Here is a 24788-nt window from a genome sequence, read left to right on the forward strand (position 1 = left end):
ATCAAAACACTCCAGATCCACAAACCAGTTAGTCAACATTTTAATGGAATGGGGCATTCTGTCAATGACCTCAAGGTATGTGTGTTACTGAAGAGAAATTATCGCTCCGTTTCAGAAAGAGAAGTGGACGAACTGACATTTATATTCAAATTCGGAACATTAACACATGGTTTAAATCATGATGGGAACTTTCTGAGTCACTATAGGGGCTCGTCTGCATACTTGGCTCAATCTAATTCTTGATCTTCCCCCCCACCCCTCCACTCTCTGATTTGCTCACCTTGATTATCTTTTTCTGATTTGTCCTCCTTGCTTACTGTTTTTGGTTCTCTGTGTCTTAAATATTGAGTCTGTTCTGGTCTGGATATGGTCTGAAGAAGTGGGTCTGTCCCACGAAAGCTCACCTAATAAACTATTTTGCTAGTCTTTAAAGTGCTACTTGACTGCTTTTTGTTTTGACATTGCACAACGATTTTGAACTCTTTTGTATTTAAAAAAGGTTGTGGTCCACATTTACAAAAAATCACCCCCTACAGAAATTCCTACATACGGGCCTGCCATGTCTCCATGCTTGATTCAGTTCCCTACAGTGGTGTTAATCGGGAGTTACTACAGTGAAGTCAGCTGAGTTATCACAATCAGAAACCTGTGTAAGCTAAAGTACAATTCAGCTCTCTCCACCTCAGTCTCTTCCCCCTGTCAAACGGAAGTGGTGATAAGATCTACCTACCTTGCAAGAGATACGTGAGGAGTAGCTCACTCCGATTGTGATTCTCACTGACGCTGATCTAATTCCACTGGTTTTCAGGGAACTGTGCCCACTTTACACCAGTGAAGGTCAGATCAGAATTAGGCCCACAAACTGCTACATCAAGTCAGTGCTTCATAGTAGTGGTGAGATGGTCTGTAACTTCACAAGGTAGCCATGCCAGGAGGACCCTTCTTGGCTCATACCCATGTCAAACACTTGCCACTGTACCGAGATCAGGAGCGCATAAATAACATTATGTTACTGAGAAAGGTGGTGGAATCTCCATCTCTAAAGGTTTGATATAGTCATGGCTGGGATGATTTAGTTGGGTTGATTCTGCTTCGTGTGGCGGGGGCTGGACTAGTTGACCTCCTGATGTCCCTTCCAGCCCTAGGATTCTGTGATTCTATAAACGTCCCTCATTGCTTTGTGCAATGGAGAAGCAGGGACATAATTATTAGCTCACAGTCTCCAAAGGCTGAGTCACAGAAGACGATGAGCATCTCCTGGCCAGGATGACCACAGACCTCTGACACCACCTTCAGTACCTAACACAAAACCCCACATCTTTGCCTTTGCTCTCCCACAACTACAAAATTAATGGTGGCCAGTCCCCACTGAGCAGGAGGAAGAGACAGAGAAATGCGTGTCTGTGGGTATGCTTCATAATACAGAGACACTCACACAGCTCAGTGAGACACTCCACGAAAGAGCTCCTATGAGAAAGAGGCAGAGAGACTGTCCTTTCACTCCTGCTGAATAGAGCTGGCATGGAGGAACAGTTAGCACCTCCCAAAGCAGTCCTCCGTAAGGAGTAAGAATCCATTGGGTTCAGCTAGTTGGGCCCAGTTAGGCTCCAGTTGGGCAATGCCTCCCAAGTCAGCAAATCACTGAAGCATGCATATAACGCCCCCCACCCCCAAATCAAGGGGATTTCAGTACTTGCTTGAAGTTATCATTGCCTCTATTGTAAGAATGTTCTGACAGATAAAATAATAGAGGGCGCATGTGGTTTTGCTTTAACGCTTTTACTCTTTAATCCTCCCCCAGTATCTGTCCCAATGAAGCAGCCTGAGCATTCTTAATTCTGTTTGCTCTTGCTTTAAATAAAGGGTGCCCTGTCTAGCTCCAGGAGAACCTGCTGCTGAAACATCACGGCTACAAACCTCTGAGAATTCCTTTAGCGACGATCGGCAGGGAAGTCAGTTGTCGGAGCCACTGAATATCCTCCCACTTGATGGATGGGTCGATCGCTTGGGCTACGTAGACAGCCAGGCCACTATTTTCACCGTAGCCTTTCTCGGAAGAAAAGGCCAAATCGTTGGTGTCAAAATTCTTCATTCTAAAGTAAGAGACAAAAGAAAATTGAACTGAAGAAACATTTGAAAACCCTCAGTTGTCCTGCAGTGTGCTCCATACAAGCAGATTCCTGCCCCTGTGCAGATCTGATGGCAGGATCAGGGCCTAATATCACACCATTTTGAGGGGACACTCCCATCACATAACCGCCTCCTATTAGGCAGGCGTGTGCTGCATTACTTGCAGTCACTCTAGCCTGGCAGTAACTTCTGCAGCAGATTTTCAGTGACTCAGCCCTTTGGCCGAGCAACATGCTGGTTGTAGGAGTGCGACACAAGTAAACCTCATCCACAGGTACACAGTCCACCAGGGCCTCTCACAGCGCCCTGAGCTATGTCTCCCTCTCTGCAGTGTTGTCTCTGGGCAGTTCAATCCCTTCAAAGGTTGCCAAAGTCCACAAATGTTGACCTTCTTTGGGGTCTTCAGCCTCTAAACTCCCCTTCTCCAGGGCTTTGGCACTCCACCTGTGTGAAGGGACCTTGACCTACCTATTACCCTGAGCCTCAGCCTGGGACCTGATAAACAGCAGCCACCTGCTATGTCCCTTTTAACTCTAGTTCTCCTTCCCTGGGCCTCTTTTCTTCACCTTTACCCTTCACTCAGGGATGAAGTCTTGCTTGAGCCCCTGCAGTCAGCTAGGGGCATCTTGCTTGCTCCCTGGTCCCTACTGGTAGCTTCTCTGTCCAGTCCTGAAACTTGACAATCTACAGCCTACCCTGGAAAATGACCCATCACTCACAGGCCTTGGGAGACAGGCCAGTCCTTATCTAAAGGCAGCCACCAAGACCGTGGTATTCAGGGTAATGGATGGTTTGAACAGGAGAGGCAGACCCCACAGAGAATGGGTAGATGTTATAACAGATTAGTGTAGAGCTAGTCTACAGAAACTAAGTCACTCCTCACTGGCCAGGGCAAGATGGAAGGAAATAGAGAGGGAGGCGTCAGACACCAATGGTCGCTGAGCCCACGGTTACTACTGGTGATGATGAGCCACACACACACCGCCAGAACACTAACTCAGGAACCTATCCCTGCAACAAACCCTGTTGCCAACCCTGTCCACCTATCTATAAAAGCAACACCATTGCAGGACCTAAGCACATCAACGACAACATCTCATAAACTGCTCACTCACTAATGAGATAGATGCCATCATGTGCCAGCAGTGCCCCTCTGCTATGTACATTGGATAAACCAGACAGTCTCTGTGCCAAAGGATGAATGGACACAAATCAGACATCAGGAATACAAAAACCTGTAAGCGATCATTTTTTTACCTCCCTAGGCATTCAGTAACAGATTAAAAAGTAGCCATACTTATACAAAAGAATTTTACTGCACGATTACAAAGGGAGACACCTTTATACTTGGCCTGATTAGAGATCTTAATTGGCTTATGCATTACATGGGCAATTTCTCCACTTTTAATATTCGCAGGAATGACACACCTCCAGTGTAATTCACTTCATTAACTGGTCCTTCTAGTGACAAGTAACTATTTCTGCCCCACCCCCGACTCCTCTATGCTATATAAACTCTGCATTCTGTATTTCCATTCCAAATCCATCTGACAATGTCTTTTTTACCCACAAAATCTCATGACCTAATACATTTGTTAGTTTCTAAGGTATCATAGGACGGCTTGTTATTTGTCAAGTAAAGGAAGATTCCCATGGAATCACCTGTTGGTTGAACAGTATCATATAGTTCAGCATCCCAAACAGGATGGGAGGCTCATTTTTGGTCTTGTGAAACTCTGTGCCTTGCAGATATGCGTAAAGGAGGGTTCAGTCTTTAACCCTTGCAAAGGTTTATCATTTTATTTGTCCAACGAGAATAACATCATATCAGTTGACACCAGTTCCCTCATGAAACACAGAAAAACACTCTTTGACCCTCCATATCAGAACATATATTGTTGTTATAGGCTGAGCCTCTCTAGTCTGGCACTCTCGGGATCAGACCAGTGCCAAACAAGAGAATCTGCCAGACCATGGGAGGTCAATATTGTCTAGCAGCATTACCAACACTTCCACTGCTTACTGGGCTCTTAGAAGACATTTAGGAGTAAACTACAGCTAAATAACAGCACCAAACACTGAGTCAGGACTGGTAATGGTAAACAAACTTTATGGGATCACATGAAACTTGGTCTCACCCGTGACAAGTGGTCATCCAGCTAACTAAAATCATGCCAGACTACAGATGAGAATGTGCCAGAGTAGAGAGATTCAACCTGTATTTGTATTACAGTAACATTCAGAGACACTAAGTAGTCCCCACTGTGCTAGATCTCAGCCTAGTAAGAGATAGGTGCTGCTTCAAAGAGTTCACTGTCTTAATAGACAACCAACTTACCCAAGTTACCCAGTGACAAATCCACAAATTGAACCAAGCTCTTCTATGGTATACTCCAATGCCCAAATCAGCAAATAACTTTGCCCTTTTCAAAATCTGGGCCCATTCTTGAATGGCAAAAAGTTTCACTTTGCATTTCAATGAATATTTCCAGGAACCAAAAAATCTTCATGTGACTCTCGCTGGTTTTACTTCTATATTTGCTCCTGGAACTAGCTGAATTTCACCTGGGTTTAGGCTTTCATTACGATGCTCTAATCGTAGCATTAGAAAAAACAAGAAAGGAACAGTCTGCATCCTGGCTCCCCTCTCTAGGTTAAGATCCAGCTTTTCAGCACTTGGTTTGTGGGGTGAATAGGGAAAAAACAGAACCACGGAGAAGATTATATCAATAACTGTTATTTTTCTTGGCCTGTGAAATGCAGATCAACACATGAATGAATGTTGTTTTAAGTATATTTCTCTGCACAATGGCACCTTGTTGTTACTCAATCTTTGTTGGAAGTCTGAAGCCAAGAAAAAGTTATCAGGTAACTTGACAAAAGCATCGTCCTGGAGAATTTCTCCTATGGCTCTGAAACTAATAGTTCCATGAATGGCTTTTTATTTTTCCCATTTGAACTGCTCTATTTCGGCATTTAAATGAATTCTCTGGTGTTAGGTTTTACAGAGTTAATTCAATGAAAACGCGTATTTTCATTAAGGTAATTCTACCTCTTGGGGCCAACTGCTTCAGAAATGTTTTACCAAATGTGGTGCTGCTGGGGCTCACCAACATGACTTGTTTCATAAGCAGGAAGTGGCGTAGGAAAGAGATCTGCACTGTGTGCAAAAGGACAATTTGTTGAGAGCCAGCAATCCTGACTCAGCATGGATTCATCATATCCTCTTAGCAATAGAAGGACGTGCTGAAGGCATACATGAAAATGTGTGGCATCGGTGTCAACACTTGGGAGAACCCTGTCCAGGACCATCCTCAGTGGAGAGCTGTAATCCATGAGGGAGGTGGAGCAATTTGAGAGGTCCCACCACCGTGCAGATGAAGAGAGGCAGAGAAGAAGGAACAAATGCCAAAACCTGCCCTGCATCCCTCCCACAGCCACCTATGTCTGTGATAAGCCCTGCGGCCCCAGAATCAGGCTGGTCAGCCATCAACGGACTCACAGATAGGAGGGTGACATGAAGATGTCCTACTCATTAAGAGAGGCGTGTCACACTAAACTAGGTCCCTCCTGAAATCGGACCCCTATTTTTTTCCTGTCCCATCTCATTATATTACAAGATCCCACTTGGTTTGTTTTCAAACCAGAAGGAGTTGCCCTACCCGCCCGCCCACCCCTCTTTTTTAATACTCCCACTGATACTCAATATCCTTTACCTCAGTTGGTCTCCAATATGCTCCAATACGCTGCTAGAGGTGGCAAAAGTGAAAGAATGACAAACTGAGCTTGCTCAGCTTCGGAGTAATAAAGGAAAGCATGACACACCGAACTGGAAGGCTCGGCTCCCCTCCAAAAAGGGAAAAACCTGAAACACACACACACACCACTACAGGCACAACAGCAGCTGCTGCTGCTGCTGGGGAGACCTATGTCCGAGCTGAAGGTGGCCTTTCCAGACCAGCAGACTGGCATGTACCTGAGATGAGGAGGGAGCTGGAATCTGTTGCGTACATCATCAAAGCGCTTGCCGAGGAGCGGCGTGTCCACCGTCACAAAGATTCCTTTGTAGCCTGCTCTCTCAGCACGCTGCACGAGAGACCTGGTGACCTCCCGGTCCTTGTAGATATAAAGCTGTAGCCAGTGAAGGCCATCAGAAGCTGCCTGAGCAACTTCTTCAATGGTGGAGGTGGCCCAGGAGCTGAGCATCATCCCTGTCCCCATTGACCTGCAAGCTGAGGAGCAGAAGTTTGATTAGTGCCTGTTCTTCATAGGTGGGACCCTTTTAGAGATGGCAACGTGGAAGGAGTCATCAGGCTAAAACAGCAGTGAAGACCTAGTAGCTCACTTTTAATTCAGGTTAGCAGCTCAGGTTAAAGCCCATAAAGAAATATGATGGGGTTGGATTCCAAGCACCTAATCCCAGTTAGAAGCAGAGTTGCCACATCTTCGCTGCTGTTGCCATCTAAATGAGCTCACCTAGGCTAAGAACGCGTGCTTTTTCGCAGAGTGCAGACAAACGATGGGAAGTAAAAGAGAGGGGATTTGTCCAAGATTAAACAGCAAGTCAGGGCAGAGCTAGGAAGACAATCTAGGTCTCCTGCCTCCAATCTAGTTCCTTGTCCATCACATCTCATTGCCTCTGTAGCTTTTCCCCTCCTAGAAACTAAAAATCTAATGAGTGGAAATCCCTCCTGTATAAAAAGTTGTCAAAAGAGTTATGCATCATTTAGAAGCTTCAACTAGGGTTTAATGGGGCCCAGACTATCTGCTAAGCTCTCCGCACAGAGGGGAATTCCATGAATCAACTAACCTCACACAATCATTCTATGAATCTAATGGGGCAATCCATCACTTAATGTAAAATAAAGGCAAACACACAGTAGAGCTCCAAAATATCATACAGAGCCTTCTTTTTTCTTGGTGCACCACAGTGTGCATATTTTTCAAGTAACTAGTCCTCTGTCTGAAAACCTCATCTCCATATCTCCAAGCCCTGTAAAGTGGCCGTTATGACAACATTTGATTAAATAAGGATTACAAATCTCTCAGAGTGGAATCTCATGAAGAGTTTATTCAAACAGATTGCTGACGCCCTCCCACAACCATTAGGCAGCCTTCAATTGGGGGAAACAAGCATGCTTTGGTGGTCTATCTTGAAAGCTTTGCTATTCCATGAAGAACAGACAAAGGAGGTCATAAATTACAGAATCCACAAAGCAGAATAAATAGATGTCAGACAGGCATTTATGATACATCAAATTTACTATGCATTTGTTTTTATTTATGTTCGCCTTTTGCTTAATTTGTAAGAGAAATGATGCAGACCATTTTTACTCCCTGGCCTATCCAGAAAAATGAAAATTGCAAATCATTTATTTAAAAATCCTTTGCCTCTTATTTTTTGTCACAAACTAGCAGCAACTGGATAGCGACTTTTGCCAACTCATCAATCAGGATGTATTAGAGTAACAGTGAAATGGCCCCTAAGTTAGCTGGTCTTTCAGAGTCTGAAAGGCTCTGTCATGTGCCTCCTTCCATTGATCCTGGGTTTAGGGGACTTTATGAGGTGTTTAAGAGGGGTGGCTGCCAATGTTCTCACTAACTGTTGCCATCCATGGGCAGAATAAATTTTGTTAGGTGCACCAAGGCATGTGCAGATGTGCACCACCAATAGAAACACCTGCTGCTGGCTGTGGGCACTCTGCTAATCGGCTGGGCAGCACCTGAATCTCCCTTGGGTGGCTGCTCAGGTGGTCAGCTTACTGGGAACACTGGTGGCTGCTATGGCAAAACTAGGAACAAATCTCTGCAATAGCCAGACAGGCTGACGAAACATTACATCTGCTTTTTGGGTCAGGGAATCAGTCAGTGCCTGGACCGTAGCCATCTCGGCATGCAGTTGGCCCTGCTTTGTGGTCTACCCAAGGTAGGTCGCACCTCTCTGCCCCAGACAGCACTTGGCTTGGTTTGCAGTAAGCCCTGAGTACTCAACCACTGAGACGATCGTGGTGTGGTAGTGCAGGTGGTCCTACCCTGTGGCAATAGTACCGCCACCTGCTGGCTCAGCCTTTCCTGTGCTGCCTGATGCCAGTCCGCCAGCTACTGACTCAGCTTCTGGGCTGCTTGCAGTTGCAGCTGGCCCACAACCTGCTGTGTTATCTGCTCCTGCTGTGGCTGGGTCACCAGTTGTTGCTGGCTGTCCAGCATCCATTTCATCAGGTCTTTTGTACCCATGGTCTTCTAACAGGCCCTGGACATTGTCCGTGTTCTCCACCCCATGGCTGGAGGGGAAGGTGAGTTTGAGGTCTGCACTCAGCGGTATGGCCTAGTGGTGATACTCTGGCCTATGTCACCTGACGGATGGAGTCAATGGCTGGAGTCAATAGCCAGGGGAAGGAGACTTGGGGACCTCCCTGCTCCACCTGGTTCCAACGGGACCGATGAAACAATAATTCAAAATGTGTGGCTGACGGGGTAGCGGACATTCATATTTTCACTTGTGTTCCTCTGGTGGCGTCCCTTGTTTGCCTCTCGGTCATAGAATCCTCGGCCTGGAAGTGACCTTAGGAGGTCATCTAGTCCATCCCCCAAGACCCTCCTAGACTCTTCCCTGTCTGTGCTCCTCAGTGTCTTCTCACCATCACATCTCATCACCATCTCTGTCTCCAATGGAAAGGCCTGGACGTGAGGGGGCCTTTGTGGCTTCTCAGCCAGATTCCACACCCTGCAACTGCTCCATCTGCCCTGACCGAACGGGGCTGCCCCCTTTGGAACTCAGCTGCCATGGTACACGTGGCCAGGAGAGGTGGCTAAGTGGGGCTGTGTGGGTCCAGAGCTGCGCTTTAACCATTTCCACCCCAGAGAAGGGTTTGTATACCTCATCACACATACGTATTGGACTGTACCAACTGGTCAGACCAGATGATCACAATGGCCCCCTGGTTTAATAATCTAATGCTGCTGGAAATATGCACCCCCGGCAAGTATTTTTATTTTAGTAGAAGTTTTATGATACTAGAAGACATTAGCAACGAGGGGTCCTGCATCTGATGAAGTGGGTCTTTGCCCACAAAAGCTTATGCTCATACATATGTTAGTATAGAAGGTGCCACAGGACCCCTTGTTGCTTTTGCAGATCCAGACTAACACTGCTACCCCTCTGATAGAAGACATTAGTTATCCAACAACCGTATTTTGTGCTGACTTTCAGAATGGGCTTTTTTATTTGCACAGTTATGCAAACTGCTCCCATAGCCACACTCCCCTTGGACATATTTGTATTAGCAAGAGACAGTGCTCAGACATCAGATTATTTTTGCAATCCTAATCCCTCTTGTTTTTTCATTTACCTTCTACATCTTGCCTTTTAGGCCTCAGTCCTACACTGGTTGACAGACCTTCTTAACCATACAGCTGTGGCCACACTTGGCCAAAAGTTTGAAATGGCCGTGCAAATCACCATTTTGAAGATTACTAATAAGGCGATGAATTGAATATTCAGCACCTCATTAGCATTAGGAGGCTTCTGGCTCGGCACAGCGACTCAGGGATCCTTTCCACTGAGAGGAATAAGGGGATTTCGAAAGGAGCGGGGTCCTTTCGAAAAGGACCCCCGTGTAGCTGCGCTGAGCCGCGCACTTTCAAAAGCCACTCTTTCAAAGTGCCGCAGCTGGAAGCGTCCTAACGCTAACGAGGGGCTGAATATTCAATTCAGCGCCGCATTAGTAATCTTCGAAATGGCCATTTGCATGGCCATTTCGAAGTTTTGGCCATGTGTGGCCACAGTACATATTTAATACTCCCACTAAGGCAAAGATGTTATTCAAATTGCCTAAAGGTACTCAGGCACAAAGATCTTTTCAGGTTCAGGACTTCAGACTGTAAGCGCTGTACAGCAGAGCCCTGTATGTTCGTGCCCCACACAGAGGGGCTCCAATCTAGTCTGAGGCCTCGGGACAATATCCAAACAGATATGATTAAAAAAATAGTCATTTGTGACTCCTACCTGCTGGGGAATTCATCTTAAAACCTGAGATAAAGGGGTAGATTAAGGCTTAATGGTCCAGATCAACCAAGAAGAGGGAGGAAAAAAACACCAAATAGAGTGGTGAAGTTAAAACAGTATTTCTTAGTCCTGTCCATACTAACAGCCCACCTCACTGGGGCTCTTTTCCCACCTAGACAGGATTCAGCTAGGACCCCACTCCCTTTTAGTAGTATGGACAAGTTAGGATGGTCATGATCCTAGGTCCAGACCCCTTGGAGAAATATGTTTAAAGGAAAGTTTTCTAGTTTATTCCCTGGGACTTGGCTTACATGTTGTGACTCAAGATGTTCATTGCCCTGTAGGTTTCCTGGGAGGCTGACTAATTTTGTTTCATTTTTCCAAGGGAAGCTCTGCCATCATGTCCACTCTCAGGTGACTCTTTGAAAAGGCCAACCCGAACTGCCAGTCCATTCAGTCTCACCCTATTCCATCACTGAATATATCATTTCTAGGTCTCCGACTAATGAATTATTTTGGTTCGACATGATGTCCTTAGAAGAAGTATTTACGAAGAGCAGCAACTATGTTTTCCAAGTTGTATTTTCTCAGAAATAACATTGTTTGAAGTGCCTAAAGTTATTTGCTTGACGAAACACAGTTGGCCAAGAAGGCCCCTGCCACTGCTTGCTCAACAAAATGCTCCATGCCAGCTGCGCCTAAAATAATTTTGTCGACTAAATGAATTTTGTCATCTGTGCAGAAAGTCATTATGGAGTGGGGAAAATATGCAACGACAAAGTACAAAATGGTTTCTATTGAGCTAAAAAAATCAGGACTGGAGCATTTATACAGACGTCCACCAAGACGGCCAGAGGCTGCGTCAGCATCTCCGGCAGTTCTGTTTGCTGGAGGAGTTCTGATTAGCTCAGACCAGCCCTTTTTGCCAGCACTGATGTTGTTCGACAAATGAAATGACTCTGCTGAGATTTTCCAGAAGTGCAGCTGAGAAGCCAGTGACCTAGAGGGAAATGAGGCACCCAGTTCTGCCAGTTACAGGAGACTTGAAGTACTTCAAAGAAGTCATACCCAACAACACTGTAAGATCGGCTCTCTCTACAAATCCTACCCACCTGAAAAATAGGAGGGTGTGGGAAGTGGAATTCTGACCCTGACTTCTAGCTGGCTTGTTTTTCAAGTGCCAGATTATGGCCCAGCCATGAGTGACTCTTCAGGAGCTTAAGTAGGGATAAGCAACTCACCACCCCCTGCCACTGCACAGTTTTCCCATATTCCTGCTGCAGGTGCAGGGGGGAATAAAAACTGTGGCATGCCAGCTCATCCACACCTCATGCAGAAAGAGATGGGAATGGCTGGAACCATGGCTCATCCCTCATGGGGCTGACAGCCACCACAGGTCCCAGGGCCAGGTGGGAAGGAGGCCTGGATCCATGTCCCCAGAAGGGGCACGGCCAAAGGTGGAAGGGGCGTGGCCTAGGGCAGTCAGCCCTCAGCACCATTTGAATCATGATGGTGGGCCCCCCTCCTTCTCTCGGAGCCACGTGGAACAGCAAAGCAGCTCTGCCACCAGCACTTCAAAGGGGCCTGAGGGCTCCAGCTGCTGCTAGTGCCAAAATAGCAATGGCGGCAGCTGAAGCTCTGGGCCCCGCAGGCCACCCCCACCTCTGCCGCAATGGTGGGCCTGCTCGCCCCCACCTTCTATGCCTGTACAGCTGAGCTCAGGGGGGCTCGTTCTCCACCATCAGCCAGGACCACTGGCCCATCACACCTCTCCCATCTCCAGCTAATATTCTGTAGGCTGGATTGCCATGAACTGATTAGAACCACCAAAATGTCCTTTTGCAAAACTAAGAGGTGAGGAAAAAAATTGCTCATTCTATTAAGCAGACAACCTGTTGAGCTGGGAAAGTCAGCGTCAAACGGGATGCTCTCTCAACCTCCAATCCCACTGACGCTGGGATATACTGTTGTGTCTGCTGAATGGTGGACTGATACCCAAAGGAGATGCGTTAACGGTTCAACAGAACCGTGAGGTCTCAAAGCTGGAATTACTACACCTGCAACCTGACCATCTCCGCCACCACCCACCCACACTGAGATTCAAACTGAGGCATCTATAGTCCTCAGGCCACAGCTTTACCATGGAACTAAAAGGCACCCTTCTTCCGGCAGAGAGCCCTTTGCAGGTGGGTGGCTCCTAAAACTCCTTACAACAGCCATTGTCCAGTTGGGAAGGAATGAGACCATGCCACAGAGCACGTCCTCACACTGGGAGAGGCACACGAGGGCTATTTTTCTGTGTAGCACTCCGAAGATTCAAAGTTACAGTGTCGTTACAATCCAAGAGACTGGCCCAGATCCTCAGCTGGTATAAATCACTGTACTCCACTGAAGCCACACAGATTTACACCAGTTGGTGATCTCATTTGTATGTCTGCAGCAGACCCACTGCGGCGGGGGGCGGGGGGGGCATTGCAAAGAGGACAACTGCCCTGGAGCCTGGAGATTCAAAAGGGTCAGCAGCAGTGGCAGGCAGCAGTCTTGAGCCCTTTAAATGCTGCCAGAGCACCACACGACACACTCCTGCAACAAGGAAGGGCCACAAGCGGGGGGAACATTGAGCTCTAGGCAGAACGGAGGGCTGTGTGTCCCACCCCTGCCCCATCTGAGAGCACGGAGCTCCCCACCCACTACCTTGCCCAAGGACCCAGCAATTCCGTGAGCGCTCCTGGTTTTTAGTTAGTGCGGATACTAGGGCTTCCAAAGGGGTACAGGAAATACAAGATGAATGTTTAGAAGGAAGTCAGAACTAAAACCCCAGACCCCAGCACTCTCAACTTTGGGAGTGGCTCTGAGGAGCTAGTCCCTTCTCTTGTCACAGACCGAACCGAAAGCTTGGTTCCACACAGACTTCATGGGCTTTCAAATTTGGACCCAAACTTCACAATATGTGAACATTAAGGGTGATATTTTCATCTTTCCCTTATCTGAATTTGTCAGCCATGATAGCTGATCTCAAACAGAGGTGGATTTAATCAATCATATACTCGTGAACACCACCTAGCATGTATAGAGCGTCGTTCATCACTACATGTTGCAGCACTTAAAGGAGTGAGAATCATGCCTTTTCTTTCCTGATTTACAACTCAAGACAATTCAATTTCAAAAGTCAGGGCATCCCAAATGAAGACATATCAGTCTATCACAACCACAGTTCCACCCTTTGAGATACAGGTTAGACCTCCCTGGTCTGGTGCCCTCTGGACCAGACTGGTTCCAAATGTGGGAGTTTGCGGGACCAAAAGAGGTCAATTCCAGACCCCCTCCTCACTTTGCTCCCAAACCCAGATACCAGACCCTGAAGGGTTCTCCTCTCCAGTCCTGGCAGCCATCCTCCTCCTGGACTAGCTATGACAATTGGAGACACACATCTCATAGAGCTGGAAGGGACCTTGTGAGGTTATTGAGTCCAGTCCCTGTTAGCAGGACCAAGCACCATGCCTGACTGATTTTTTTTTTAAATCTGTTTGCCCCAGATCCCTAAATAGCCCCCTCAGGTACCGAGCTCACAACCCTGGGTTTTGCAGACCAATGCTCAAACCACTGAGCTACCCCTCCTGCCACTTCCAGCCCCTGCCAGTAAGGCTGCTGGCCCATTGCCACTGGCCCTACTCTGGCTACCCACCTGGCCAGACTCCCATATGTGCTGCTGGCTTCACGGGCCCTGGTCCCAGCTGGAGTCCTGGCCCCGGCCAGGCTCCCTGCCCCCACCTGCTGGGAATCTCTGGTTCAGGAACATCTGTGGTCATGCCAGTTCGCAGATGTTGCCAGATTACAGAGTCCTGGTTTTTAGAAGTTCAACCCGTAATAGCTCATATCATTGTACAGTATATGCTGGTGAATGTACTCCTTAAAACGGAGTTGATCACGGTTTCTGTGGGAATCAGCTACAAAATGTGCTGAATTTTGTGCATTTTAAACCTCGGCCATAGCACTGAGTTAACATGGTTGCATTTATCAGCATTGTGGTTCACCATTTACTCAGTAATGTCCTACCATAGCACCCAGGGACAAAAATATCTGAACTTCTCAGCTGATCAGTCCTTTCTAAAAAAACTGACAGTACAGTAGCCCTGGTCTCGGAACACTATCTATTAAAGGTCTTAGATCGCCATCAAGTGGAATACAGCTGTATAACTATAGAGCGAAATCTAAAAAAACAACCCCTTCACTAGCTAATATCTCTCCCAGGCAGCAATACAGCTTTAAACATGGTATAACTCTTCATCAAAGCCACTTGCTCTCACATGATTTCTGATGCAGGCTGAAGACTAAAGAGCTATGAAAGCAGGTGTTAACAGAACGGCTACCACTAACTGGACATTTGAACGTTGTGGTGAGATGAGGGGCAATTCACCCCTTTTTCGCATGTGCAGTGCATCTAACCCCTTTTCTTAGGTAGAACTCAGCCAGCCAGCCAATAGGAAAAAACCCAGATTCAGAGCTACGCCTTCATAAGGAAGAGAGATGGGCATTTTTCCGCATCGAACATGGGAGATGTAGTTAAATGCATAGTTTATGCAAGCAACTGCCCACACAGTGCCGGTATTCTACTTTGTGGTCCCAGATTTTATAGCCTGGCTCATTATTTGCTCATTACAAAAATGTAGATACACTGGCTGGTCCTCTCTCATCTGTGATTACATGGGTTCCTCGATATACGTTGGGAACAGGGACCATAAAGCTGCGACTTAAAGCGAAATGACATATAATGAAGAATTTTCTCCCATAAGAAATAATGTAAATAGAGGGGGAAAGGGATGGTAAGAATGTAAATTTTGCCTGTGTGGCCATTTAAACCCTAATGTGCCACTCACCATGCCATGCATTTAAAACATTTTAAGCAACATTTAAAGAAATGATCCTAACCCAAAGTCCATTTTTAAACCATTTTTATCCTACGTGCAGAATGAGACAGAGGAGAGAGGAAGAGGATGCTGGGAGGGTCTGCTAATTTCCTGTTTTTTAAATGACGTTAACAAGTGTGAGGAATTCTTACATTGTATTCCTCCAGGTTCCAATGGTGTAAGTGAGAAAAAAATTATACTGGATCGACTGAAATCCAGGACTGAGCGTATTGCATAGCCTGAGAGTTACACACCTGGTGCTCTCTTTAATTCCACAGGGTTAGATGGAGCAAGAGACAAAAAGCCCAGGGTAACAAGTAGCTCCAAGTCTGACCCTGAATACTGGTGAATGCACCTGGATGTTAGCTGTATATTGCAGCATGGTCAAGTGTAAGCTCTCAGGGACAGGGATTACCATGTGCCCCTTGTTTGTACACCACTGAGAACATAGGGGTCCAGCATGGCTGACTCCTTGGCATGAGAACTATATAAATGTGAAATGTTAATAAGTAGTCAAAGGGTTAAATTCCTTGAGCAGGGAGCACTTTTATAGGGAAGTCAAGGCCCCTGAAATCCTACAGCCAAGGACATGAATTCTCATAGCTGTACATAAATAGACCCACAGTGTTGTTCCCTGCAAGCTGAGCACTCGAGCGTCCACCCAGGAGAGATTCAAATGCTGCCCAGTTTGATTAGCAGAGTACCCACAGAGTCCACAGCCAGCAACATGTGTTTTGTTTTGGTTTTTTTTTTAATTGTTGGTGCACCTGCCTCAGTGCACATAAAATTTATTCCACACATGGATGGAAAAAATTAAAGGGAAGATAGTCCACAATGGCCAATAGAGGCGGCTTAATACCAGGTGAACAATGCATTAACCTGTGTTTGCATTTTTATGGATTTGTTTGTACTGGATTTCATTGACTGCTTTTCCATTCCCCTCTGTGTGCTCTCAAAAGCAGCTGAGTGTAAGTGTCTAGTGAAGAACATTTGGACCAAGTAAACGTTGAATTCACACAAACACCTCAAACACATTTCTGAGGCTTACGCTTATCCAGTCAGGGACCAGAAACACCACCACATGAGTCACATGTGGAATGCAAACAAACTTGGTGTCCAGGACTGGGCATCTTTCAAGAAGACATGCTATGGCTCCAGCAGAAATTGTCAGCTTGGGGCAGATACTCATAGGCGAGGCTCTTTGACTTGTTTTACACAGGTGGTCAGACCAGAGGATCATTATGTTCACTCCTGGCTGTCAGACCTCTGAATCTATACAGTACGGTTTATACTCCAGGTAACTCTACAAAGCATGTGATGATGTGCAGACGCCTAGAAAGTCATAGACTTCGTCCCAAGAAGTTTACAAAAGCGAAACAGACAAAGGATCATAGAATCTTAGAACATGAGAACTGGACAGGATCTCAAGAGGTCATCGAGTCCAGTTCCCTGTCCTCATGGCAGGGCCAAACACTATCTCGACCATCCTCGATAGACGTCTATCTAACCTGCTCTTAAATATCTCCAGTGGTGGAGATTCCACAACCTCCCTAGATAATTTATTCCAGTGTTTAACCACCTACAGGGAGTTTTTCCTGCTGTCTAATCTAAACCTCCCTTGCTCCAGTTTAAGCCCATTGCTCCTTGTCCTATCCTCAGAGGCCAACCAGAACAATTTTTCTCCCTCCTCCTTGTAACCTTCTTTGAGGCACTTGAAAACTGCTATCGTGTCCTCTCTAAATCCTCTCTTTTCTAAACTAAACAAGCCCAGCTCGTTCAATCGTCCCTCACAGCTCATGTTCTCTAGATCTTTAATCATTCTTGTTGCACTTCTCTGGACCGTCTCCATTTTCCCCCCATCCTTCTTGAAATGTGGTGCCCAGAACTGGACACAATACTCCAATTGAAGGCCGGGGGAAAGCGTGTAGCAAACAAACAAAACAGATACACCCCCTACCCCCCAAAGAATCATAGGACACTAAAACTGGAAGGGACCTTGAGAGGTCATTGACTACAGTCTCCTGCCCTCACAACAGCCAAGCACCATCTAAGACCATCCCTGTTAGGTGTCTGTCTAACCTGCTCTTAAATATCTCCAGTGATGACCCATCCCAAGGCAAGAGGTGGGAGTTTCTAGCTAACTCCCCAGAGAGGGACTCCCCACAAGATGGACGTAACAGAGAAGAATATGACTCCCTTAGGAATAGCTACCCAAACCCTCAGCTGGCTTGGCTAAAAAAGAGAATAAGGTGGAAGATATGCTGATCACACACAGTGGCCAAGTTACACCCACCCATGGCAGAATTAATAGGTGGGCACCTCAATTCTTTGAGAACGTTACTCTGTGGGAGAAGGAACGTTTGCTGTCCCTACTCCATCTCTCCCCGACTCTGAACAAGTTCCCGTTACCTTGCGATGTTGGATTCCAATTAGTGGCGGATCAGTTTTATAAACCACAGGAGCCAGACCTTCAGTTGGTATGAACAGGTGAAGCTCCATTGTGGTGTGATGCCACTTACGCAAGTGAAGAATTAGAAGAGCACACAGCTCAGGCAAGCAGAGGCTGTTGTCTGCTGGTACATGGGCTTAATGAGTAACAGCATTAAAACACTCTTCTAGCATCTCTCTGTCAATTACATATGGCTGTTTTGTGAAATGGTTTGTAACTTGGCCCCTCTGCTTCAGCTGCTGAATCATTTCCCATTGTATATGGGATTTCTCATCATTGTTGCACGCCGAAGGAGAACCAGAAAAAAAACAAAAAAAAAAACAAAACTTGACAGCAACTACTAAAATCCCTGTGTGGAAAAGAATCCCCAGCAAGAAACAAAGCAAAAACTCACGAGCTGGGTGCTCAGTGTCACTCTGATTTGCGAGAGGGTTTTTCTACGATGGTGGTTTACCTCTGGCAGTAGCTGTTTCACCATCCACGTGAGCCATACGCTGCATGGCCGTTGCTCCAACACATATTGGCATGCTGATCTTCTGCCCGAAGACGGAGGTTGACAGGTCCATCACAGACACGTCCCTGAGTATCCGTGGGTACAGCCTCAATCTGACATCGGGGGATGGGGGTGGGGAAAATTGACTAAATTATTAACAGCCGATAAGGAACAACATCAGATTTCTTTTGAGAGAGGAGAATCTCCAGGAAAGGTTGAGAAGAGAAAGAAGCCTTGGGTGCTACTGAAATATAGGTATGGGTTAGATGAAAGCTAGGGAGGACCATAGCTGTAAGTTTACCTTCCCCAGCTTCTGTGAGGTGGATGAAATGTACAAAGCAAGGCGGGGAAGGGAATTAGTAAAGGAGGAAAGAGATGAAGAGCCCTAGGGCAGTGTTTCCCAAAGTGTGATCCGTGGCCCAGCACCGGTCCTTGGAAAAAAAATACCAGTCCTTAGAAAATATACAAATTATTGCTATGTACTATTATTATTGTGACTAAATAATAAACAGTGAAAATGTATTCATTTTTCATGTGTGTTTATATTTTTGGACTGTAAAAAAAGGTACCAAAAAAAAAAACCAGGTCCCAACTATATAAAGTTTGAGAAACCCTGCTCTAGCACGTTATATTAGCTGATATATTATTTAAAAAATAACCAACAGATGCAAAACAGTTCCATGAGTCTGCACCCAGAGCAGAAGTGGGTGCCTGTCAATGTCAGATATCAAGAAGTTATTGTTGCTTATTTCAATGTCCTTCAGTTATTTCTCCCTGGAAACAATCATTGCATGAAAAATGATCCCACGCAGTCAGTGATCGTATCTGCTTTTACCCCTATGTGGATGCCGTTCTTGGGCATCTAAATATGACCATAAAATTGGCCATCAGAACATGCCAAGTTCTTTTCTGAAGGCTAGGCTATCTTACTCCCTACACGCCCAGTCAGAGGACTGTGGAAGTCCCAGGTGAGCCTTTAACTCCATGGCACAGGCTGCCCGTCTCATCACTGGGGCCCTTCTGGCATACACTCCACTGGGCCACTCTTGAAATGCAAATTACGGGGTTATTTTGTTGGATTTGTCGACTCCATGGCTGCGATAAGTGACAAACGAGTAGACAGCATGCTGCCTTAGGCCCCGCACATCGGCCAGACCCCACGGCCAGCATGCCGCCTTGGACCCCACTCACCAGTTGGGCCCCACTGATCAGCAAATATCCTAGCCGGTGAGCAACTATGGGACACAATTAATGTGGTATGTGCTGTGCATGTTTTGAAAGAAGGAGCATGCAAATACAGCAGCTCGTGAAGTGCTTCTTTTAATTTTCAGGCAATAGGTGAAGTGGGGAGGTGGGGAGGAAATGGACAAAGCCTTGATTTCCCCCTCACCTTCTCTGCTTCAAAGCAATGGCCCAGAGTGGGGCGGGGTGGGGGAGTCTCCTGTTATGGATCTGTACCACAGGAAAACTCCTTCCTTCCTAGAGCAAGTGGAGTGGGATGCAGACCCAGCCTTACGGCAAGGTGAGCAAGGTGGTGGCCTTCGGGGTTCCATGCTCCAACTGATAGCACTGTCAGCATGCCACCTTGGGCCCTGCCTGCTGGACAGGCTCCACTGTCAGTGTGCCGCCTTTGGCCCCGTCCACCGGTAGGGCCCAACTGTCAGCTTGACTCCTTGGGCCCCGCCCACTGGGCAAACCCCACTGTCAGTGTGCCGCCTTGGTCCATGTCCAATAGTAAGTACCCACTGTCAGCGTGCCGCCTTGGGCCCCGCCCACCAGCCGGGTCCCGCTGAGCCAGCTCTGTCAGATTGGAATGAACTCAGATGCTCTCTTTGTGGCCTGGTCTGCTCATGAACAGCAGTGGGCTCCCACTTGAGCAGGGCTGACCCCAGCCCCTGCCTTCAGCCCCATTTATTTCAGTGCCTGGATATAACCCATCATGGGTCTGTCTGAAGGCCAGAGTCCCCAAAGGGGTGCCAAGAAATGTTATTCCAAAAGATGTCAACCTAAAGGATGTACCAGAAAAGCCATGTACTGCATCACAGTAAGCAACTCAGGGCAGAAAGTCTTTGCACTGTACCTAGAACAGTGGGACCCTGGTCCCTCCCAGGAGTCACTGGGGGAAAAATCACAAACTGAATAACAAACACGAACACAGTGGCATTAAGCTGTCTGACCGGTCACTCCAACTGCAACCAACCGGCTGCGGTCTGAAAGACAGTGACTAATGATCAAGCCATGGTTATTACAATCCACAAGAGGGTATGCATTAGCAGGTATTGCTGCAGGTCCTAAGTGCCTTGTGAGATGCAAGGAGGGAGGGCTGGATGCTTTCATCATGCAGGACAAGACATGCAGGCATCAGTGTCTTGTGAATGCACATTCAGGGATGGCAGCTCGTGTTAGAGTGTGACTCCTGAATTTTAAAGAAAATGAGTTAAAAGCTGCCGAGTTATTTCTCTAGCACTGCGGAGACCTGGCCACCCACACAGCACTAATGTCATGGGAGTCCCTCTGAAGCACCAGCTCTATTGTTGTAATTATTCCTATTAAGGTATTGCGTACATGCCTCAACGTGCTAGGCATTACAGTCTTCCCCCGCCTTAGGAGGGTAATTCGTTCCCGAACAACTCCTCTTAGGGTGAATTCTTGTAAGTCGAAAATGCAATTACCATTGATTTCAATGGGAAAAAATTTTGTGTGTTCCTGAGCCCCAAAATTTACACCCATTTATGCTAAAACACCACCAAATCCCATTCGAATGAACACAATTACTTCAATAGTTAACATTAGTTATCATAACACACCCTAACAAGGCTTTCTTCCTTCATTAATTACTCTATTACATGGCTGTTTACCTGCTCTCGTTAAGCTCTTTCGTAGCTATTACGCACCGTACACTTAAGAGCTAGTAGGTAGTGCGGCCTGGGGAGCAGAGCCCGGGGCTGTCCCAGGTGCAGAGACAGGGGAACGGAAATCAAAAAGCGCCTGGGAGGGGGGCACAAAGCCAGGTAGCTGCCCATGGCTGCAGCAGCAGGGTCAGTGCAAGGGGGCAGGCATGGGGAGGCAGCCCGACCTGAGCTTAGCTTAGGTTAAGTGGGGAGGGGGTGGTGCCAGGGGCTGGCCGCGCTGGGAGCCCGGCAGGCACAGGGGGCCCCTGGTTGGTGAGGGGCGATGCCTCACTCATGCGGGGCTGCGTGGCAGAGAGGCCCTGCCGGCAGCGGCTGAGGCGCTAAATGCAAAGGAACGCCACAGGCAGCAAGCGGCGCCTCAGGCACAGCTGCACAGGGCGGGCAGCGGCAGGGGTGGGGCCGGGATGGGCTGCACTCCCAGCAGCCACGTCGCACGGAAGCACCTGGGAGCCTGTGGCCGCCAGCTGGGCTGGGGCATGCCGCCCCTGCAGTGTCGAGGCGGAGACCCAGAGCAGCCACAGGTAAAGGCTGGGCTGGGGACTCTGGGAAACCGCCACTGGGCGCTGCAGAGAGATGAGTTGGTCCTCGTAAATTCGAGGAAATGCCTCATAAAACAAAGTAGAGGTTTTAAATCAAACGTGTGATCCTTCGATGATGAGTATCTCAGAAATGCAGCCAGCATATCCTCTTTAAAAACACACGAACCTCTTGGGGCAAGACAGGTGTAAATTTCCCTAGGTTTATTCAAACAAGATGCCATAGTGAGCACATCCACCAGCTAGCCTGCTTCTATCGAGATCCCTCTGCAGGAGAAACAGGACATTTCCTTCGCCCTTTGCGACTGATGAGAGGATGGCATGATACATGTGCCTTTACTCTCCCTTGCAATGGGATGGAATTCCTAAATGTGCTGTACACAGCATAGTATTTTCCACCAGCACCCTGTGCTGCTAACTGAAAGAGATCACTCTACCAGCGTGAGGGCAAGCTATAAACCACCCTCCATTCCAGCATGCCTCTGGAAGAGGGATTTGCCAAATGAGGTGACTTGTTGAAGTGCTTTGTCTTTCCAGCAGCAATGTTCCTCTGTGATCCTTTGAATTGCCATACAAAATGCCAAACACTGCTGTTTTTTTCAATGGAATATAAATGCTTGTTTAAACTTGTCTGCACTCCCAAATTCCCTCAACAGATATTACCTTAATGCCTAGCTGCAGGGGTCATTTGCTGTGTCTTTAGTAACAAGTTGTGATTGTTCTATGCATATATGCCTGAGCGTCGCGTCTCTTGTTCCAAATGCCTTGGGGAAAGTTCATGGCAGAGTGTGTTACAACAGATGGGGTTATCAGAGATTTGATCCTGCCCTCCCTGGCTCTTAATTTAAAATGCCGAAAGAGGAGATTTCAGATTGATTTCTTGCAAATGAAAGACACCCTGACCTTGTCTTAAAATCCATTCTCTGCTCACCCTGATTGGTAATTAGGAAATTTTTGGAGTGAATTTAATCACCAGGCAGCACAGCCTTGGAAGAACGTGGTGTTGTCAGACCAAACACAAATGCAAGGTGACCCAGATCACATGCATTAGGGATGACATGCTCAGATAACCCAAAACCTTTTCTGACCTTAATAATCACACCTTTATAACAATCACTGCCACGATACCCCGGGGCTGGCAAGAAACAGATAGTTACTGTTAGCAGTAAAGTCCTGACATTGGAACATGAACCATGGTTCTTCCCACAACAGACAAATTCAAAGAATGCAAAGAACTTACTATGATTGGCATAAAAAGTGTTCTTTCATGGAATTGCACGTGCTAAAGCAGTAGTGGGCACTCTCAGGGCCATGGACCTGTGGCCCTCAGACCCCCTGGCTGCTCCCCATTCCCCATGCACCTCTCACACACTGGGGCACTGGAGCCCTGCACGTCCGAAGCCTCCCCCCAGAGCAATGCAAACTGCTGGGTTGACACTTCATCCATACTCTCTCTCTCTCCCCAGGAGCTGGAATGCCATAAAGCAGCTGTTCACAGAGTTCCAGCTCTGGGTAGAAGCGGGGAGGATGGGGATTAGAGTGAAAATCAAGCAATTTGTGTGTGCTGAAAGTGTTGGGAGGGAGAGAAGGAGCAGGTAAGTGCAGAGGAGGCAGGTACACAGGGGGCCATTCGTGGAATCCCAGTGGGCTACAGGCTGCTGCAGCCACTCAGGTAAAGGACGGCCACTAGCGTCCCACCTGCTCTTCCTGGTTGCCGATTCCTCGCTCTAAACTCTTAGAGAACTGATTTTGGGCCAAGAGCAGCTGAAGTTGCTCAACTTCTTGTCACCTAAAAGCTAAAATAATCATTTTATAATCCATTCTCTAAGCGTGCTGCTCTTCCAGACTTCTGCACAGTAAAGACCAAATTAACTAACTGTGTCACAGCCCAAAGCAATCCCTCTCTTGCTAGGAAACTCATGGATAGCCATTTTCACCATTGGTCACGTAACCCAGCCACTGAGTGGACAACAAAAAGAAACTCATCCAACCAAGTCAGCCACATTTAATGGCACCAAAATTATTTGTTGCTAAGGTGACCATCCGTTCTGTTTTTAATGGGACAGTCCCTTATTGAGGCTGCCTAATTTTTTTTTTTTTTTTTTTAAAGGAAATGGGCAACCTGTCCCATAGTTTGCAGGTCTCCTGTTCCTCAGCACCCAGTGTCTCAGCAGGGTGGCTGCCTTGTTCCCCAGCATCCTGCACCTCAGAGCACTCCTGCTAAAGGTTAGCTCCTCTGTGGGGTGGCTACCCTGTTTCCCACCACAGCAGACCCTGCTTTCAAGGACCCTTTCTGTGGGGTGGCTGCCACATGCCCTGGTCCCCTCTGCTGACAGGCTGTGGAGTCCCTATTTTGAGCAACCCGCTTCCCATCCAGGAGGCTGCAGAGCCCCGACCCTCTTCTCCCCTTCACCAGGAGGCTGTGAAGCCCCCATTCCTGGTACCTCCCAAATCAGAGGCTGCAGAACACCCATCCCTGGTGCCTCACCACGGGGCAGCAGCCCCCCATTCCTGGAGGCCGGTGTCCCATATTTGCCATAGGGCAATGTGGCCACCCTATTTGCTGTATGTACCTAAATAATGACATCAAGTACCAAAAAAGCAACTTGTGCATCTCCCACGCACTGAAGATTCCAAGAGCTGATTTGGTCTCAGCTTTCTGCTGTCTATTTTGCAGTTAAATAGCTGAATTTCAAAGTCAGTCAGTGCTAAAGTCCTTTGTCCTGAAAGTACATGGGACTTCGTATTTTTAGGGTCCAGTTTTCAGAAGCAGGGGCTGAATCTTTGTGAGTTAGGAAGTAGGATTCCCTCTCTCACTCCCCTTCCCACGCCTCCCCAAGAACAGGTGGCTCACAGAAGCACAATCCAGACCTTGCCCCCTTGAAAGCTGTGGTAGAATCAGAGGCTGGATGCAACACTGCTGAACTGTACTCCAATGGCTGAACCCCAAAATCATCATGCCTCGTTCAGCTTGCAGAAGAAATGTTAAGGATGTTGACTGGAGGCACCACAATCCAAAGCACAGTGAAGGCGTCAGACACACGTGAGACAACTGTGCTATTTGCACATTACTTCTTGGCGTGTTACTATGGGTTTCTGGTCTGATAAGCCTCGGTCACAACGTGAGAGCATTTGTTTGGAAAATTAAAATCTATTCACATATTTGGCAGCCTTCTCCATAGGCGCCGTTAAGTACGCAAGCTGCTGTTGCCAAAGAAACGCAACGGAGCAGAAAATCATCTGATGTGAATTCTCATTGCCGTGCACCAAGCATCCTTCACAATCACTCCAGAATCCTGCAGGAAAACTTCCTCATGGGTACATTCAAGTTGCAGAACTTATCAGAGTTCCATGCG

The 24788-nt window shown here is 47.2% G+C and overlaps 1 protein-coding gene across 1 annotated transcript in view; it reads right to left on the reverse strand.

The window, feature by feature from the left end:
• The window catches only part of HAO1 (hydroxyacid oxidase 1), a 46253-nt gene that overhangs the window by 18036 nt on the left and 3429 nt on the right, over positions 1–24788 (reverse strand). Inside the window, exons 2-4 of the mRNA XM_074988460.1 lie at positions 17946–18097; positions 6107–6362; positions 1918–2093 (exon numbers count right to left, since the gene is read on the reverse strand). Of these exons, the coding sequence (XP_074844561.1) occupies positions 1918–2093; positions 6107–6362; positions 17946–18097 (584 nt within the window). The remainder of the gene's footprint in view (positions 1–1917; positions 2094–6106; positions 6363–17945; positions 18098–24788) is intronic.

This window comes from Carettochelys insculpta, chromosome 3 (assembly GCF_033958435.1).
Source record: "Carettochelys insculpta isolate YL-2023 chromosome 3, ASM3395843v1, whole genome shotgun sequence".
Classification (NCBI taxonomy): domain Eukaryota; kingdom Metazoa; phylum Chordata; order Testudines; family Carettochelyidae; genus Carettochelys; species Carettochelys insculpta.